The 20,027-nt window shown below is 45.7% G+C and overlaps 1 protein-coding gene across 2 annotated transcripts in view; it reads right to left on the reverse strand.

Moving 5' to 3' along the window:
- The window catches only part of LOC146042532 (uncharacterized), a 386,937-nt gene that overhangs the window by 167,363 nt on the left and 199,547 nt on the right, over positions 1 to 20,027 (reverse strand). For both annotated transcript variants that reach the window (XM_083162688.1, XM_083162613.1), the window contains exons 14-15: positions 2,904 to 3,023; positions 1,042 to 1,136 (exon numbers count right to left, since the gene is read on the reverse strand). In XM_083162688.1, the coding sequence (XP_083018814.1) occupies positions 1,042 to 1,136; positions 2,904 to 3,023 (215 nt within the window). The remainder of the gene's footprint in view (positions 1 to 1,041; positions 1,137 to 2,903; positions 3,024 to 20,027) is intronic.

Here is a 20,027-nt window from a genome sequence, read left to right on the forward strand (position 1 = left end):
AGCATAATTAATAGCATATTTTATTTACTTTTTCTATAACTATTAACACATATTCAGTAATTTATACTAAAATGTAACACTATAGTTAACATTATTAAATATATTTCTTTTGGAAAAAAAAAACACATTTTTTATAGTGCAAGTACATTAATATATTTTAAATGTATTTATTTATCGATATGTTGGATTGCAATAGATTAAATAGTTTTACTGAATTGTGCAGTTCATCTCAGTAAAACATGCTTCATTTGAAGATGCATATTGCAATCATTTATAACTTACCGCATATAATAGAGTATAAGCCGAGGCACCTAATTTGACCTCAAACCTGGGAAAAATCATTGATTGGGTATAAGCCTAGGGGAGTTTGGGCGAGCAGGGGTTTGAAATAGTTGTGACAACAGCTGTCCCTCCTAATCTGCTCCGTCTCTCCACCGTACCTCCACTCATCAGCGCTGCACTCTCCCCAGTTTAGACCTCCTCCTCTCTGTCCCCAGCACGGATCTCCAGCATGGATCTTTGCAGCAGTGCAGGGTCCCAGCTCCCCAGCGCCGGGTGTGCTCCTCTCTCTCCCCTGGTCTCTACAGCGGCAGCAGTGCAGGGTCCCCAGCACCGAAGCTTCTCACTCTCACTCTGCTCCTGGCAGCTCTGTGTCCCACACCCCTGCCCTGCACTTCCAGCAGTGGCATCTCCGTCCTCCCTTGTCCCCCGCAATGTGACCCTCACTCAGCACAAAAATGTGCGAAAAAACTCAGTTTATACTCAAGTATATACGGTAATTGTGATATATTGTTTTAAATTCATATTCTGAAAATTGCATTGTATTAAAAAAACAAATACAATATTTGTAAAAAAAAAAAAATACAAAAGAGGAAGAAGTGCCTCTTCTGGAAAATATACAGACAAAGCGGGGTCTGGCTTAATATTATATGGATAATATTATAAGTTTCACAGTTTAAGAACCACAGATATATGCCAGTTGAAAATGAGGAACCTTTACACAAATTCATTGATATTAAGTTTAGGCACATGGATGCTTACCTTTTTGCTTTAAATGTCTCAACTATTTTCCTGGCATCTTCTCTGTTTATTTCACCAATTATTTCTTTGTGAAAATGTGAAAGCTGTGACTTTACCTAAAATATTTAAACAATTAAAAATTCACCAAAATATAAATAATATATTTAACAAGTCCCCAAGTGCAGCTGTGGATTTATTGCAATACTGAGAAAAATGTTCATGTGCTCAATACATATTTTACATTGGTTATGATAATTGGTACTTATGTAGTATCTGGGCGCCCGATTTAGAAATCGGGTCGGATCGGGCACATCGCATCGCATGCGACCAAATCGGATGCGATGCGATGCGATGGACCCGATTTTTCCATAGGATTCAATGTTAAAATGGTCTGAGTCCATTTTAACATGGAATTCAATGGGAAAAAGGGGTCCTTTTCATACCCCTACTATCCAAGTGGGCATGGAGTTGGATATAAACCTGTGGCGAGCGTAGCGAGCCACCGAGCCCGAAGTGTGGAGAGCCTTGCGAGGGGACACAGAATACCGTCGCTTCGCTCGCCACGCTTCGGGCTCAGGGGCTCGCTACGCTCGTCACAGGTTTATATCCAACTCCATGCCCACTTGGATAGTAGGGGTATGAAAAGGACCCCTTTTCCCATTGAATTCCATGTTAAAATGGACTCAGTCCATCATTGAATCCTATGGAAAAATCGGGTCATCGCATCGCATGCGATATGGTCGTATGCGATGCGATGCGATATCGCATCGCATCTGATTGTATGCCTTAACTTAAGGCATACAATCAAAAAATCGGGCGCCCAGATACTACATAAGTACCTGATAATTTGCTGTAAATTTTGAACATCTCATACAGTAAAAAGTGATGCAACACAAGGTACGATAAATAGGCTCAATAAGTACATAAAGCCCATTTTACCCCAGTATGCAGAGGGAACTGTTTAGAATATAGGGCTTGATTCAGGTTGGCTCGGTAAGCTGCGAACATCGCAGCTTACCAAGCACCTGAGACTCGGCCATCTGCCCTTCCGAATGCCCGACCCCCCCACCGCCGACTACCCTCGGTAACATGCTAGGGGATGTGTAACGAGAACACGTCCCCCGCAAGCAGGATGTTTTTTGAGCCGACATGTGCCGACAGGCGGTATTTCATGCCCTACCATCCACTAGGGTGTGGTGGGAGAATAAAATAGTGTGCCCGAAGCATTGCGAGCAAAGCAAGCACTGCGAGGGGCAGCGGTTCACTTCCAACTGTGTCCATGTCGACTGTCGACATTCGGATAAAAAAAGCGAAAAACCCATGTCGACCTAACGCATGTGTCAACCTAAACCCATGTCGACCTAGACACCCGTCGACCTTCACCCATGTTGACCTAGAGCCCTGTCGACCCAAGGGTGTCGACCTAAGTATGGTCGATAAAACGATCCACACCCTTTAAAATTACATCCACGGTTTTCTATGGGTGAAATGGGTTGAATGTGAATGGTACAAAAACGGTATTGAAATGGTAATATACCAGTTACAACATGCAATGTGAAAGGGGTTTAACTGGCTTTAGACCCGTTTTAAGAAACGTTTACAAAAACGGATTGAAAGCAGAAGTGTAATGTAAAAGCAGCATTAGTAAATACTGTCTTTTAGCAGTACTGTATATCTTTTAGCACAACTCAATTCATGGTCAATTGTAGACCCTTAAACATTCCCTTGTTACTGAATGTGATAATATTGAACATGACTGTTCCCCTTTGCCTCAATGAGAATTGTAAAGAAAGAATAAAAATCACAACCTTATTTGTAAATTATTTTGAATGAATCTACAAGAATATAGGCTCTGATATATTATTTAATACGATTCATCTCACCTCGTTTAGACTGGATTTTTGTCTTGATAACACAAACTTGTCAAGCTGAATAATGAGACTGTTTATTCCAGTGTGCTTTAAAAACTCCTGAGTTTCAGTGATGATCCCATGTTCTGGTCCCTTATAAAAATGGAAAATAAAATGAATTGAATGCTCTGCAATGTACTAGATGTCCACTAACAATTTACTAATTTGTGTATTTACTAGCTTGCTTCAATCCAGCGCAGATAATGGCACACTCATACTCTTATGAGGCAGCTATGTAACTGTATCCTTTAACTAACATTGAACTCCGATAGCAGAGACACAAGCTTCAGTGGCGTAATTTGGGCTCCGCAGCCCCGGCGATGGCGGGGGGGAGCAGGCACCTCCGGGGCGCAGGTTTTGTGTTCTAATGTGTAGCCCAAGAGCAGTGTGCAAGCCGGAAGGGCAGCGCTCTCTGGCTGTCTGTGTGAGGACGCAGTGACAGGGTCACTGTCACTGAGCGTCCTCACACAGCCAGCCAGACAGCGCTGCCCTTCCTGCTTGCACACTGTATTTCCAGGCTCAGGCGGAGAATGTACCCGGCGGACGGGGATGGCAGGTAACGGGACAGCTGAGAGTTTTTCTGCCTGCCTCGCCGCTCCTGGCCACAGTGATCAGATAGGCTGTCTGATCACTGTGGCCAGGAACAGCGCGGCTGGTGGAAAACGGCGGCAGGAGCTGTCAGTAGTAAGCAGGGGGCGGGGGGGGGAGAGTGGAGGAGAGAGATCGCCAAGCCCCAGCGCTCACCTCCGCCGGCTAGTATCCCCCGCCAGCTACCGTGTGTGTGTCACACGTGTCGGCGTCCAGCCTACCCCGCTACCCAGTGCCTGCTGACATTTAGGAGGGGAGGGGGCGCCAATTTTTTGGGGGGCAGGGGGGAGCAAAATTGCTAGTTACGCCACTGACAAGCTTAAATATACAGTAGGAACAGATGTGAGCAGCAGCACTGATACAGTTCTGTTTGTTTGTTGCTCACCGCTTTGCACAGCTTAGCAGAAATCAGCAGGTAGATATCAGGCAAAGAGAAATCCAAAAGCAATCTTAGATAACTGGTACACAGTAAGGCAGGTAATAGTAGGCAACAATGAGGCAATTTGCAATCCAGGAACAGTGTAATTACTCGTAAAGCCACAACCCCCGGTGGCAGCATACTAAGGGGGCAGTAGCAGGACAAGGCCACGAACTGAATGCAGAGTCCTGCCCTGTGTTGCAATCGCTAATTTTGCAGTTGCATTGATATTATGTGGGCGCTTCCTTACACAACGAACTGCTTACATATTACTGATAGCCCCCTGACTGCACTGCCTTGCTGCGAAGCCAGACACAGGGCGGCCATGTTCCTGGTCGAAGAGGCTGCTTGTGACGCCATGCAGCGGCCCCACCACAGCTCGCCCCACAAATAACTTGGACACGCCTGAGTTTTCCAGACCACTTCCCTCTCTTTAAATGGGACTGAAGTTTCTAGGCTCGAGCATGGGTGCTACCGCATGCATGCATATACAGAATATCGAAAATAGTTGTTTAGCAATTTAACCTGAATTAGGCCCTAGGTCTGGTACACAGAAGCAGGAGAGTATACAGTAGGAACCAAAGAAGCATGCATAGAACAAGAGTAAGCTGTGGAGAATAAATCAGTCAGGGATCAGATAAACTGTGGAGAAGTCAGTAAGCAAGCTAAAAGTTAGGAACCGGTTTAACATAGTTCCCAGGGTGTGTAATGCAGATTCACAGATCAACCATCTAGCACTGACTTCCACTGTTTACAAGAGTTATTTTATTATTAACAATTTCTTATAATAATTGAAGTCTTACATTTTATGAAATAAAGACAAACATTTCTATTTTAACTCTTGATTCTTTACAGCAATGCTAACATACAAAATATTCTATGGGCAGGGCCGTAACTAGGGGGGAGCTAGGGGGTCACATGACCCGCACGCCGCATGCGAGGGGGCACCAGAGAAAGTCCGGAGTACCTATGTGAGTGAAGGCAAAGTGGGGAACAGACAGCTGAATGCTGCCTGAATGTAGAGGGAGCCGCAGTGCACCACACAGTCCCGGTCCACTGTGGCTCTCTCTACATTCTGCTGCAGCTCCCTCTACGTTCAACATATCTGGGTACACAGGCTGTCGCACTTTCAGACTTGCCTTTTCTCTCCCCACCCCTCTTCTGAGCTCTTCCCCCATAGCTCCGCCTCTGAATTTTCCCAGTGCTGGAGCGCTCATGGATAGGTGGTGCAGAGACTGAGGGGCAGATTTATTAAGCTTGGAGAAAAGATAAACTGGAGATAAAGCGGAGAAAAGGTAAAAGGAGATAAAGCACCAGCCAATCAACTCCCAACTGTCTTTTTCAAACACAGCTGATTGGCTGGTGCTTTATCTCCTTTTACCTTTTCTCCGCTTTATCTTCAGTTTATCTCTTCTCCAAGCTTAATAAATCTGCCCCTGAGGGAGGAACGCCGGCAGCAAGTCAGTCCTGGGACGTGCAGTGCACCCCCTCTCCAATGAAACACCGCACGCCAGGCACAATGTCGAGTAGTAGTAGTAGTAGTAGTACGTTTATTTATAAGGCGCCACAAAGTGTCCGCAGCGCCGTACATAGCAAACAAAAAAAAACAAATTACAAGGTAACGTACAGGGTGTGTAGAAAGATACAGTATAAATAGGGGTATAGCTGGTAGAACTAAAATCAGCATCAGTTCAGAAGTAGGTGTCAAAATAGTCAAGGAGACCGAAGATGAAGTAGAGGAAGGGAAGAACAGGACAGGAGCACAGGTGAGGTAATGAGGTAGGGTGAGTACGTGAGGAAGGAGGGCCCTGCTCATAAGAGTTAACATACTAAAAATAGGTGGGTGGACGAACGAAATACAATAGGATAAGTAGGAACGGAGGGGAATGGAGGCAGGATAGGAGGATCAAAAGAGGTTAGGAGGAGGGATAGGCTAGTCGAAAAAAGTGGGTTTTGAGGGAGCGCTTGAAGGAGGTAAGGGAATCAGATAGCCTGATGGGTGGCGGGAGGTTGTTCCAGTGCAGGGGGGCAGCGCGAGAGAAATCTTGGACACGGGAGTGGGAGGAGGTGATTAGGTGAGAGGTCAGTCGGCGGTCAGCGATGGAGCGAAGAGGACGGGAGGGAGTGTGGATAGAGATCAGTGAAGAGAGGTAGGGAGCTGTGGAGGAGGAGAGAGCCTTGTAGGTGGTGGTGAGGAGTTTAAAGAGAACTCAGAAAGGAATGGGGAGCCAGTGAAGAGATAAACAGAGGGGGGAGGCGGAGGTAGAGCGGCGGGAGAGGAAGATGAGCCTAGCAGCAGCGTTAAGAATGGATTGGAGAGGTGCGAGGCGGGTGAGAGGTAGCCCAGAGAGAAGGATGTTGCAGTAGTCAAGGCGGGAGATGACAAGAGAGTGAATGAGAATTTTGGTCGCGTCAGTGGAGAGGAATGAATGGTCTGATGCGTGAGATGTTGCGTAGGTGAAAGCGGCAAGACTGTGAGAGAGCACGAATGTGGGGGGTGAAAGAGAGGGAGGAGTCAATGATGACACCGAGGCAGCGCGTTTGGTCGGTGGACGTGATCTCGGTTTCACCAATGCTGATGGAGATAGTGGGAGAAGAGGGGATGTTCGGGGGATGGAAGATTAGAAGTTCAGTTTTAGCCATGTTTAGTTTCAGGAAGTGTTGGGTCATCCAGGCTGAGATGGCCGTGAGGCATTCGGAGACCTTGGACAGAAGTGATGGGGATAAGTCGCGGGAGGAGAGATAGATTAGGGTATCATCAGCATAAAGGTGGTAATGAAAACCATAGGAGCTGATGAGGGTGCCCAGAGAGATGGTGTAGAGGGAGAAGAGGAGAGGGCCAAGGACTGACCCTTGGGGAACACCGACTGGCTGGGGGGTAGTAGGAGAGGAGGAGCTTGGAGTGGAGACGGAGAAGGAGCGATCGGAGAGGTATGAGGTGAACCAGGAGAAGACCGTGCCAGTGATGCCAAAGGAGCGGAGGGTGTTGAGCAGGAGAGGGTGGTCAACAGTGTCAAAGGCAGCCGACAGATCAAGCTGGATGAGGATAGAGAAGAGGCCTTTGGATTTAGCCGATAGTAGATCGTTAGTGACTTTGGTCAGGGCAGTTTCAGTGGAATGTAAAGGGGGGAACCCGGATTGGAGGGGGTCTAGAATGGAGTTAGCAGTGAGGTGGCTTAGGAGACGATTATAGGTCAGACGTTCTAGGAGTTTGGAGGCAAAAGGGAGGAGGGAGATGGGCCTGTAGTTGGATGGAGAGTTGGGGTCCAGATTTGTTTTTTTGAGAATTGGGGAGACAAGAGCGTGTTTGAAGGAGGAAGGGAAGATCCCAGAGGATAGGGAAAGATTAAAGAGGTGAGCCAGGTGAGAGCAGACTGATGGACTGAGACGACGGATAATAGGTGGGGTAAAATGAGGACAGGGGTTGGAAGGAGGGGAGTGGAGATGTAGGAGGGGAGGAGGGAGAGGGTGAGGTCATGGCAGCAGTGATGGCAGTCCTGAGAGAGGAGATTTTGGTTGAAAAGTAGGTAGCAAAATCAGCGGCTACGATGGAGGACGGAAGAGCTGGAGGAGGGGGGGAGAGCAAGGAGTTGAAGGTGGCGAAGAGCCTGCGGGGATTGGATGATTGGGAAAGGATGAGGGACTTAAAGTAGGATTCCTTGGCCAGAGCAAGGGCAGAGCTGAAGGAGGAAAGAATGAATTTGAAATGGAGATAATCCGCAAGGGAGCGTGATTTCTTCCAGAAGCGCTCAGCAGTGCGAGAGCACTTTTTAAGGAATCGGGTGAAAGGTGAGTGCCACGGTTGGGGGTTGGAGCATTGAAGGGGGATAGAGGAGGGAGGGCAGGCAGAGTCCAATGCCGAAGATAGGGTGTCATTATAGAGGGAGGCAGCGAGGTTCGGGCAGGACATGAGGGCGATTGGGGCGAGAAGAGGACACAGCGTGTTTGAGAAGGCAGGGTCAGGTCTGCTGTATTGCTGCTTCCCTTGCTTTGGAGGGGAGTCCCTTGGGCAGAAGAGCCGGCCACCACTCTGGACAGGAAGGGGTGGATTTTTTTCTGGTGGTGGAGTGAAACAATGTATGTATTATTTACACTTTTAGAAAAACTCCATATATGTAATAGTGATTACAACGCTATATTTATGTGTGTATATATATTTCTATAAAGGGGTCCTAACTCTTATATTGCCTAGGCAAACACTCAGATCGGCCTGTAGCCAGGCACTTCGCCCAACAAGGACACAAATTACATGAACTCAAACATGTGGTCATAGACCATGTCCCTGACAGTCTGAGAGGAGGCGACAGGGCCCGCACTCTGCTGCGCAAGGAAGCGAAGTGGATCTTTATCATAAATACCACCAGTCCCCAAGGACTCAACAAAAGAATGCCTTTCAACATCTTAAATTAAGATTGCACGCATCCCCCACCCTATTATATACTGGCATTGACATAGACTCCACCGACACACTTGAGTTAGTATGATGCGGCACTCTTCTTTACACCATGCACATCTTGTTTTTGGCTATTAACACACCAGTTTGGTAAACAGTCTTTACACAGATAACACAGGAAAGGACACTCACATTGTTATTCTCACTCTCTGCACCCCAGATATCTGCCCCCGGCCGTCATGACAACCCGGACGCTGGCCCTGTTGCTGGGCAACAGATGCGGTACGGACCCAGACGCCCACCAGTGATGCAACCGGAAGCCGCGTCAGACGCCGCCGGGCCGGACTGGAGTCCAGTCTCCTTTTTCAGCACCCGCACCAGTATATAAGATGTGGCTGGTGCATAACCAGAAGGAGTCATGTCATTCTATTGTCTGTAAGGTCCTGATTATGTCTGTGGTGTCTCTGATATAGGATTTTTGTGTGTTTACGTAGGACTGTAAGAAATTATCTACATATTGGGACAGGTTGGATGTGAGTGATTGTATACGATCGGTCGGCCAGGCGGGTGTTCAATGTTCTTGTGTACTTTAGGCAAGTGATAAAAAACTGAGATACGTAACTAGATTAAGATTGTCGAGAAAGAGATGCTCTTTATCATTTAGTATGCCTTTATCTTTGCCCTCTTGAAGTAGAGCTCTAAACTCTTGTTGGAATGTGGACATGGGGTTTGTGGGTAAGGGTTCATATGTGTTTGGGTCTTGGATGTAGTCTTGCGTGTCCAGGATAACTATCCCCCCCCCCCTTGTCTGCTGGTTTAATGGTTATGTCTTTGTCGTCTTTTAGTTCTTTCAATGTCTCTAATTCTCGTTTGGTCAGGTTCATGTGTGTTCTGTGCCCTCTAATGTTAAGGACTTCCAGGTCAGTGTTTCAAAGGTATCTACCAGGTGTCTTTGCATGTGTTGGATGCTGGTTTGAGGTCAGAATGTCTGTATGCGTCTGGAACATCTTTTTTTGGTTGGTATGGTGGGGGTTTGTGGTGGTATTTGGCAAGGGCAAATTTTCTAGTAAATTTGTGGAGGTCAAAAAGGTTTGAAATTTATCAAGTCCTGAGGTGGGTGCGAATTTTAGGCCTTTGTTAAGCAGTGTTACATGTCTTTCCTCGAGTGTAAGGCTACTAATGTTGAAAATCCCAGTACTGTCTGTCTTGTTTGTTTTGGGTTCTTGTTGTTTATGTCTCGTGTCTTGTTTCTTTTTGTGTTGAGTTCTTCCTCCTCTACAGTACATCCTCTTCTAGGGCCTTATTCTGATCGGTGCGGATATTCCCGCATGCGGACGGACCGCCGATGTTGATCGTCTGCGCATGTGCAGAGGTCACTCTGCGCATGTGCAGGCGATTTCGCCGCACGGATTCTTTATACGCCGCACAGGGGGCGTAGAGGGGCGTGAGGGGCTACTTAGCCTCATTACCCTATGCATACGCCCCGCGTTTCATGGGCGTTCCCATGCAAACGCGGGGCGTATGCATGGTAATGAGGCCGTGGCGCGTGGGTACGGGGCGGGCAGCTGACATCGCCGGATGTCAGCTGCCCACCCCCATACATGATTTCACACGGACAAGTGTCCGTGTGGTCTTGTGTGGCGGGACCTGGTGGAGCGTGCGGCCCTGCATTCGATGTTCGGCGACCATCGAATGCAGGGGCTGCTCCCAAGACTGAGGAGGCGTATCCCCGTCCAATTTCATGCGGATCGCCACATATCCGCGTACAGACGGCAGGTGGCGATCCGTATGGAAGGCGGGGATTCGCCTGCACGGTCGTGGACGCATATTCTGATCGGGCCGCACCGATCAGAATAAGGCCCCTAGTGTGGTGAGCTTTCTTTTGTTCTTGTTTGTGTCTTATGTGTTCGGTATTGTCTTTGTGTCTTTCATGTTTATTTGTTTTTTTTTGCAGGACCCGACTCCAACTGTCAATTGTAAAAAACTTGATCTGCACATATTGGTGGGTTAATGTTGGTGTGTATTGCGGTGTTGTCAGGGTTTTCTGGTACGTCGGATCTGTTTCCTTCTCGAAGTGTGTAGGAACTTGGATCTGATCTTACTGTTACGAATGGGAGTGTGGTTCCTCTTTCTAAAGATTGTCTGGCCAGTGTGTGGTACTTCGTATGTGATAATGTAAGTGGAGAATGAGGTGTCACTTGTATCGTCACTGGATATGCTTATGTTGGCGGTGTGGAATTCTCCTTTTTCGTTTGTTATTGGGTTGGTTGGTAGTGTACTGGTGGTATTGTGTAAACTTGTCATATAGTGCTGGTATGTGAGAGCAGTCGTTTGTATATAGGGGTGTTATTCTTTTTCCTCAATATTTTGTTTAATGGTGTCTGTGTGTCTCTCGGGGATGAGGCTTTCTTTTCTTTGTGCTTGTTTTTCTGTCTATTGGTTTTGTGTTGTTTTTTGCCTGTCTTATCTCTTAATATTTTGTCTTTCTTCGTGTTATATATGGTCCGCTCCTTTCTCAGTAGTCTCTGTTCTGATAAGCTTTCCAGTTGCTGGAATTCTGTTTGGTCTCTAAAATGATCAAGTTGGCTATTCAATGTAGTAATTTCTTTGTCTATAGCGCTGAGTTCTGTGCACTGCGTGTCAGTTTCAGGAAGCAGTCTTGGGTTATGGAGTACTACTGGGTCATGAAACTACTGTTTTCCAAATGATGGGTGGGTGTTTTCTTAATCCTAAATCCTTTTGGTACTAAGTTGTGGTCTATGTACCATTGTAGTGTGACAGTTGTCCATTTTCTGATTTTGGAAACAAATTACTTAATTAATTAGCATTTCAATCAGGTATGCACATAGACGCTCCGATGCGGGTGTCCGTTTTGTGCTTAAATAGCAAGCATCCCTTGTGCATGCGTTGTGCATGCAATGCGATGCGATGAAAAGCCAGTACAAAATGTATGTGCAGCACATACTTTTTGTACTGTACGATGAGATGCCGCGGGAGCGCGCATCTCAAAGTACAAAACGGACCCCGCCGCATCGGAGCATGTATGGGCACTTTAACAATAACAGCCACTTCATTACAAGTCTGCACTACAGGTCCCAGGCTATCTCTCATCACCTTCAACTGACAAACTTCTGCATCTTTTTCTGCCATGTCTTGCTTTTAAATGTATGTAACATTAATAGCTAATTGTATTTGTTCGCTTTATGGATACTGTATGTTGGAAAGGTGCAAAGCAAGCCAATATTAGCATGCCTCTTGGTTGCCAATCAGGCTAGTTTATGATCATTGTTCAATTAGCATTTCAATCAGGTGAGCAAATGGTCTTGCCAGGCCTGGCTCCTAATTTGGGATACTATTTCTTTAGGGTAAAGGTGCCCATACACGTTACAATTATTGTATACAATATCGCATCTCATCGCATGCAAAACCGAGATGCAATATTATATACAATAATCCTAAGGTTGTAATCAGTATGAAATCCTAGAGGTCGTAATCCAGACTACCGAAATGCCGACAAGGGGGGGCAGTGGATAAAATAGTGTGCCGAGCACAGCGAGGCACCGTGGCCGAAGCATCACGAGCGAAGCGAAGGGCTGCGGTTCACTTCCAACTGTGTCCATGTCGACTGTGTCGACATTCGGGTAAAAAAAACTGTGAACAAACCCATGTCGACCTTGCGACCTGTCGACCGAAAGTCATGTTGACTTTTTCACCTGTACATTCTATATGTCGGTATTTTGACCTTGTCGGGATTTTAAATTTCGGGATTTTGTCCTTGTCGGTATTTTGACCCATTTGGGATTCTTTTTTTTACGTAAACTGTTTTTATTGAAGCAGTAGATAACATCATTGATCATAACATTCAATCCACATGTTGAAATCGGTAGTATGTCTACATTACAATTAAGTCAGTATAAAATATACAAGAGGGGAGAAAGAAAGGAAAGAGAGAAAGGAAGTAAAGAAAAGGAAAAGTAAGGGGTAAGGGTTATGTGGACATATATGACCTATAAGTGGGTGTAAGTTTGAAATTATGCCATAGTCGATATGTCTCCGGTGGGACAATGGGCTGGCCTGAGGAATAGGAGATCAGATCTTCCATGTCCAAGAAGTAGTCAATTTTCTTTAACCATTGTTTCATCGAGGGAGGTGTGGAAGACTTCCATAAGGTCGGGATGATGGCTTTGGCCGCATTATTAAAATGTCTAAGTAGTGAGTATTTGTAAGTGTATGTGTCTATTTGAATAAGGTTTAGTAACCAAAATCCTGGGTCTTTGGGCACAATATCCCCCAGTATTAGTTCCGAGCACCTAAACACCTCAGTCCAAAAAGCAGAAATGTGGTGGCACTCCCACCAGATGTGTACAAAAGTGCCCGTTGCCGACTTACATCTCCAACAGAGGTTGGACACTGTAGGAAACATTTTATTAAGGATATATGGGGTTCTATACCATCTATATATGAGTTTATAGAGGTTTTCTAATGTGTGTAGGCATAGAGAACTGCACTGTGTATTACGAAAAATTGTATCCCAGTTTGTTTGTATAGCTAGTGCTTTCATGTCTTTCTCCCAGGTGGTAGTAAAAGAGGGTGTTTTAGCAGCAAAGTTGTCCATAATGATCGCGTATACTTGGGAGACAGTATGAGTAGGGGTCTGGGGTGAGATGCACATCTTCTCGAAGGGAGTGAGAGCTCTTTTGATATTAGAGGATCCTCTGGAGGAGACAAGAAAATGACGTACCTGGAGATACTTCCAAAAGTCTGAGTTCGGTATGCTCCAGAGTGACTGAACATCAGAGAATGTCCGCACCTCACCGGCACTCACCAGCTGGCCCAGTCTAAAGATTCCACATTCTGCCCATCGGTCAAAAGCTAGTCTATCGAGCCCAGGGGTAAATTCTGGGTTATAAAGGAAGGGAGTAAGAGGGGAAATTCTGGAGGTTATATGAGTATTATCTCGGAGCCTATCCCATCTTTTAAGTGTAGGGGTGATCGTTGGGTGGGAAATTTTCGGCAATGAGGGTAACCAAGGTGTAACTTCTATATACTGTTGGAAGCATGCTTCCTCCAGAAGGACCCATTGTTTCTCACTCTTGGCCCGTGTCCAATCTATTATTCTATGTAAAAGTATTGCGTCATAGTACTTTGGGATATGTGGGAGTTGTTGGCCTCCTTGATGTTTTCTCATGAATAAGATATCATGTTTAAAGCCTGGGGTAGAGCGATCCCAGACAAAGGCTTTGATTAAATTTTGGATTGAGCTGAACCAAGTAGATGGGATGTGTATTGGCAGAGTTTGCAAGAAAAATAAAATTCTTGGTAGAGCATTCATTTTAATGACATTTATTCTGCCAAACCATGACAGATGTAATTTCCGCCACTTCTGAAAGTCCGTACGCAATGCGTTCAGCAAAGGGATAAAATTTAATGCAAATAATTTAGACAGGTCTTTCGGGATCATTACACCTAAATATTTTATTTTGCAATCCTGCCAAGTAAATGGGAAACTATTTTTTAAGTTTAGAAGCATGTTGGTAGGTGTCGTTAAATTCATTGCGATAGATTTAGAATAATTTATTTTAAAATTGGACAGGGCTCCAAATTTATTGAATTCTGATATTAGGTTTGGGAGGGAGGTTGATGGGTTGGAGATGAGGGCAAGTAAGTCGTCAGCAAACATAGCTAGCTTGTATTCTTTTCCTTTTACCGTAAGACCTGTGATATTTGGGTTTACTCTGATGCTCCTGGCTAATGCTTCTATACACAGGACAAATAATAGGGGGGATAAGGGACAACCTTGTCTCGTCCCATTAGTAATTGTGAAGGGATCGGATAGAGACCCATTGATTTTAATGCGGGCGTATGGTGAGGTATATAGGGATAGGATTCTATGAAAGCAGGTCTTGCCTAGTCCCAGGTGTTTTAGTACCCCCGACATAAATCCCCAGTCTACCCTATCGAACGCCTTTTCGGCGTCTGTCGTGATGACGACTGATGGTTGTGTAGACAAAGAGGCATAGTGGATCATATTGATCACTTTGACAGTGTTGTCTCTGGCCTCTCGGCCCATAACAAAACCGACCTGATCTCCATGGATTAAATCAGGTAATAACATTTTTAGGCGATTTGCAATCAGTTTGGCGAAAATTTTTATGTCGTTATTTAATAAAGAGATCGGTCTATAGCTTGGGCATAGACTGGGGTCTTTACCTTCTTTAGGCAGTACAGTGATATGTGCCTCTAGTGAGTGCGGGGAAAAATGTGACTCTGCAGAGATCTCATTAAATGCTCGGGTAAGTAGGGGGGCCAATTTGTTTTTATAGGCCTTGTAGTAGGCAATAGTGAACCCGTCAGGGCCTGGGCTTTTCCCATTGGCGGAGGAATCTATGGCTTTCTCTACCTCCTCAAGAGTAAAGGGGGCATCTAGGGCATCTACTTCGTCTTTGGGTAATGTGGGAAAATTTATCGATTTTAAGTATTCAGCCACCGCAGAGCTATGAGCTGTTAGATCTGTTCTCCCCCCAGGCCCTGAGAGATTATACAAATTTGAGTAGTACGTTTGGAAGATTTTGGCTATCTGTGAGGTGTCATGGTGCGTGTGGCCGCCATCATCTTTTATGGCGTGTATAAAGGTGAGGGCTCGTTGTTCTCTAAGGGCTTTGGCTAGAAGTTTGCCGGGTTTATTACCCCATTGATAATATCTGCTGCGACATTTGCGGTATGAGAACTTTATGCTGTCATTGAGCAGTTTATTTAGAGAGGCACGGGCCAGTTCAAGATCTATATAATGTTGTGGGGATTGTGATTTCTTATGGAGAGTTTCTAGCATTTTAATCTGAGTTAGTAGATCATCCCTTTGTTTACATTTTTGTTTTTTCCGCATGGTGCCTAGCTGAATACACACTCCACGTAGCACGCATTTATGTGCCTCCCAAATGGAGATTTTGGAGGCTTCATTGTTGTCGTTATCAGATATATAGGAATCAATGGCTTTATCTAACTGAGCTTTGCATGCTATATCTTGTAAGAGAGTGTCATTGAAACGCCAATTCCACGAGCGTGTGGTCTGTGTAGGAAAAAGCAGAGTTAGATGGACTGGGGCATGGTCGGACCACGTGATTTGGCCTATCGAGGTGTTTGCAATCAGGTGCAGATGTCGGTGGCTGAGAAATATATAATCTAACCTAGAATAGGATTGGTGGGGGTGAGAGAAGTATGAAAAGTCTAAATCTGAGGGGTGGGTAAGTCTCCAGGTGTCGATCAGCTGGTGGTCCAGCAAGGTGCGTCTCATTCCCCTATATTCCCGATCCGGTCTATAAGGTACTTTTTTGGAGGAGTCAAGAAGGGGATCAAGGGTCCAGTTTAAATCTCCTCCCATTACCGTCACTCCCTCGAGAAGAGCGTCTGCTTTGTCTAAGGCTGACAAAATAAATTGAGGTTGTTTCGTATTAGGGGCATAAATATTCAGGAAAGAGAAACGTTGAGAGTTAATGTCGCACTTGACAAGTAATGCTCTGCCCTCCAGTATAATGTGAGAAGATACGTTCAAGATAGGTATATGTCTAGCTATCAGAATTCCCACCCCTAGTGATTTTCCTAGTGGATTATTTGCTGTAAAAACATGGGGGTAATAGTGACACTTGAGAGAGGGAACATTACCCTTTTTAAAATGAGTTTCCTGAATGAGCGCGATATCTACTTTCTCATCTCTGAGCCATTTTAGCAACCTGGAGCGTTTCTCTGGAATGTTTAAGCCCTTAACGTTAAGGGTAGTTATATGTAGATCGTTAACACCCATTGCCAGTTTGGTTCAAGGCACATCTTACAAATCTCAAGGCTATATAGATAGGGAGAGGAGTAGAGGAGTAGAGGTGAAGAAACAGGTGGGAAAAAAGAAGAAGAGGTTGCCACATAACTAAGTATGTAGCATAGCGCAATGATAGTATATAACGTAAGTAAGGACATGTAAGAAAGAAAAACAGCTGCAAATGGGACGAGGGAGGAGGCCTGCATCCTCCCGTCCCATGGAGAAAAGAGGTGCAGCACAATAGGGGGTTAGCGGGGAGCCAAGAACAACAACTGTCCACCGCAAATACTTAGTCGTCTAACTAATCCTATATGAAGATATTATATATGAAATAAGTCTAAGTGAATGTACCATTAAAGAGCTGAGCATCAACACAAATATAAACTATCAGCTAACTATCTGTCGCTTCTATATGAGCAGAGAAGATACAGCGATTAATGTAAAACTGAGAGAATCTATCATTATAATAAACCTTGAGTCAACAGAACACATAAGGCTTTAAAAAGAGAAAAAGCACAGTGCCACTTTTCATGACCTCTGGGTTTATTGATCAAGAGAAAAAAAAAAAAAAGAGAACAAATGTTCATGGTGGTTCAGTTGGATGAGAGGTGGTCATAGAGGACTTCCTGCGCCGCGGAGAGCGTGCTTGTTGCCACGCGTCGTCATGTGTGTCAATAGTAGGGAGATCAGGGCATTGATGAAAAGAGTCCCAATCTGGAAGCGACACAGGTTGGATGCCAAGTGTAGTGTAGAAGGTTGGGAGATCAGATGGTTTAGAAATAGAGGTAGATTTACCATTATGAGTCACCTGTAGCGAAAAGGGGAATCCCCACCGGTATTTCAGGCCTAATTTTCGTAAAGCATCTGTAAGTGGTTTTAAGGTTCTTCGCTGCTGTAAGGTCGACCATGCCAAATCAGGATATAATTGGATCTTGTCTCCTTGAAATTCGATCCCTTCTAGTAGGCGTGTTTTTTGTAGTATTTCTTCTTTTTGGGTGTAATAATGCAGTCTACAAATAACATCACGAGGTCGATCCGATGGAAGGCCCCTGGGTCTCAGGGCTCGGTGTGCTCTATCGAATATAATGGCTGTACCAGGGTCTAAACCCAGGATTTCCCCAAAAATTTTTGTAAGGACATCTACAAGATTGGACTGTGGTATATCTTCTGATAGACCTCTGACCCTAATGTTATTTCTTCTACCCCGGTTGTCCATATCTTCTATGCGTGCTTTAAGGAAGGTGATGTCAGATGCTTGATGGGAGATCACTTCCTTGAATTTAGTCAAGATAGCTGTAGTTGGTGATTCGTGTCGCTCTAGTATATCTACTCTTGACTCAAGTGAAGACATGTCTTTCCGAAGGACAGATACTTCGTGTTTGATAGTAGCAAGTAGGCTAGACTCCAGGTTTGAAAAGTCTTGCTTTGTTGGTAAGGTTTTGACATGTGCCAGGATCTCCCTAATCTCTGTGGTCAATGAAGAAGCATCTTGGGACTGGGTGCCTTCGGGTAAAGACATCTCATCCGAACGAGAGGGGGAAGCTGACGAGGAAGGGGTTTCTGTTGTACTCGACAAATTCGTATTGGAAGGTAATAAGAACTGACGTAGATCAGCTGTGTGGCAATCAGAGGGTTTAGGTGTTCCCTCCGGTTTGGTCTTAGATTTTTTCTTAGCGTTTTTCACCATGAGCACCGGTTTATATGCGTGTGGCTGTAAGATCAGTTAGTAAAAACAAGCTCCACTCTTCAGGTCTTGTGTTAAAAATTTCAGCGGGTCATTGTCGTGTCAGGGCTCCCCCATGGCCTAGGCGGTCGTCATCAGTCGGTCATTATTTTGCTTCCCTAATGTCAGATATGGTGGAGGAGGAACATTTTCAAATGTCACTCGGATAACTGGAATCGGGTAATATATTCTTTGGAAGTTCCGTATCTTCTTCCAACTACCAGAATCTATGTTTGGTGACCCTGGTCACAATCAAGGTGGGGTAGGAGGATACACAGAGCGGGGAGCAGCCGAAGAAGACTACCCCCTATGTGTCCACCCAAGCAAAGCCCCGCAATAGGTGTATTTCTGCAGTATAATTTTATAAGTAGCTTTTATATATTAAGCCCAGCAAAGATGCAGATATTGCTTACAGTGTATCTTTCTTTATGTGACAAGCTGGTAGTTGAGCAAGGCAGGGTTTTTTTTTTTTTTTTATTTATATATATATTTTTTTATTATTATTTTTTTTGTCCCTATCCAAAATAATACTCCCAATTGCCGGGCTCCTAAATGATCCCCAAAGGTCACAAAAGAGGTGTATGGGTGCCAGGAGCAGCAGCTACCTTGTTGGTGCACTGCCTGCTATATGCTTATTATCCCTTATCCAAGATGGCCGCCGCTGTTTAATATGGGTGAGAGAGCTGGCAGCCGCCTCTCGTCTCCCGGCCTCCTGGGTACAGTAGTGCCTCACTTGATTTGCAGAGGTACCCCCCCGCTTCCTTCCAGTGCCGCTCACCCTGATATACTGGATGCCTGGGCTGGAGACTACCGTGCGCCAGGATCCAAGATGGCCACCGCGGCTGTGAGCTGGGGATTACTCGCTCTCCCTCCGGCTCCGGAGCTGCTCAGACGGAGCCGAACTGACAAGGGGGGTCTGGGGCGCACCACTCCTACCTCCAGGTACGCTGTCCAGCTGGCTGGCTGCCTCCAGGACCCGCTGCCCGCGATGATCCGTCCACGGAGCCCGGCTGTCGGGTGAAGGGTCCAACTTTAGTCCGCTGCTTCAGGAGAGGTGAGGGCCGCAACCTGCAGAGTGGGATTTCTCCCCCTCCCGGCTCTGCAGCACCGTCAACCTTGCACCGGAGGGTGTTGGGATGGTGGGGGCTTCTCAGGATGGGCTGCTGCTGTTAGCACAGATGGCCTAAATGAATGTTTTAATAGTAAAACTTAGGGAGCTCCTGAAAAACGTGGCTTACTGTCTGGACGACCAGGCCACGCCCCTCCCATTTGGGATTCTGACCGTCGGGATTTCATACAGAATCCGTCGTGGACATCCATAGAGGGACAAAGTGCCGGCATTACGGCAGTCGGGATTCCGGCGTCTGTATTTCGACCGTCGGGATTCCGACCGCCGGGAATTTGACCGCATCCCGTATGGGCACCTTTAGAAGCTAGACAGCTTGCTGTTTTAAGAAAGGGTGTTATTAACTAAGGGTGACATCTGAACAGTTAAATAAACAGTTTAAAAAATATTGAACAACTACATAAAGGTAACTACCAAATTTAAACACTTTCATTATCTACATTCAAACATTACAAAACCCTATCCTCGACATATATTCAATCTCATCATGTTTATCAAACTACTTTGTCTGATTGCATTACATGGTTTTCTCACCAAACTACATACTGCCTATAATGAAACTCACCACTCTGTGCACATTGCTGCTTCAATTCTTCACTCCCCACTTAACACACGTGAACTTTTTACTTACCTCTCAACATGGTCATGTACTTTCACATCCACATCTGGCCGCCATAAAAAATATTCACAAACCACCACCATTATTTATCTTGGTACTTGTGTAGTATCACGGCGGCACTGGGATTGCATCGCATGCAATGCGATGGTACTTTTGCAGTTTCACGGCACACCTGCCCACGGATCGCATTCCATGTAAAGCGCATGCGCCTTGATCTTGCGCGATGCAATTTATCCACGTTTAGCACACCCCCACTATCCATGTCACCCTGAAGCGTGCGAGCCCCGCAAGGGGACACGGTATGCGTCCTCCCGACCTGTTCATACCACCACTGTCCACGTCGGCGTGGAGTTGATTTTATAAAGTGTGGCGAGTGTAGCGATCCCCCGAGCCCGAAGTGTGGCGAGGGTACGTGGAATACAC

The sequence above is a fragment of the Crinia signifera genome, chromosome 1 (assembly GCF_055691185.1).
Source record: "Crinia signifera chromosome 1, ASM5569118v1, whole genome shotgun sequence".
Lineage (NCBI taxonomy): Eukaryota > Metazoa > Chordata > Amphibia > Anura > Myobatrachidae > Crinia > Crinia signifera.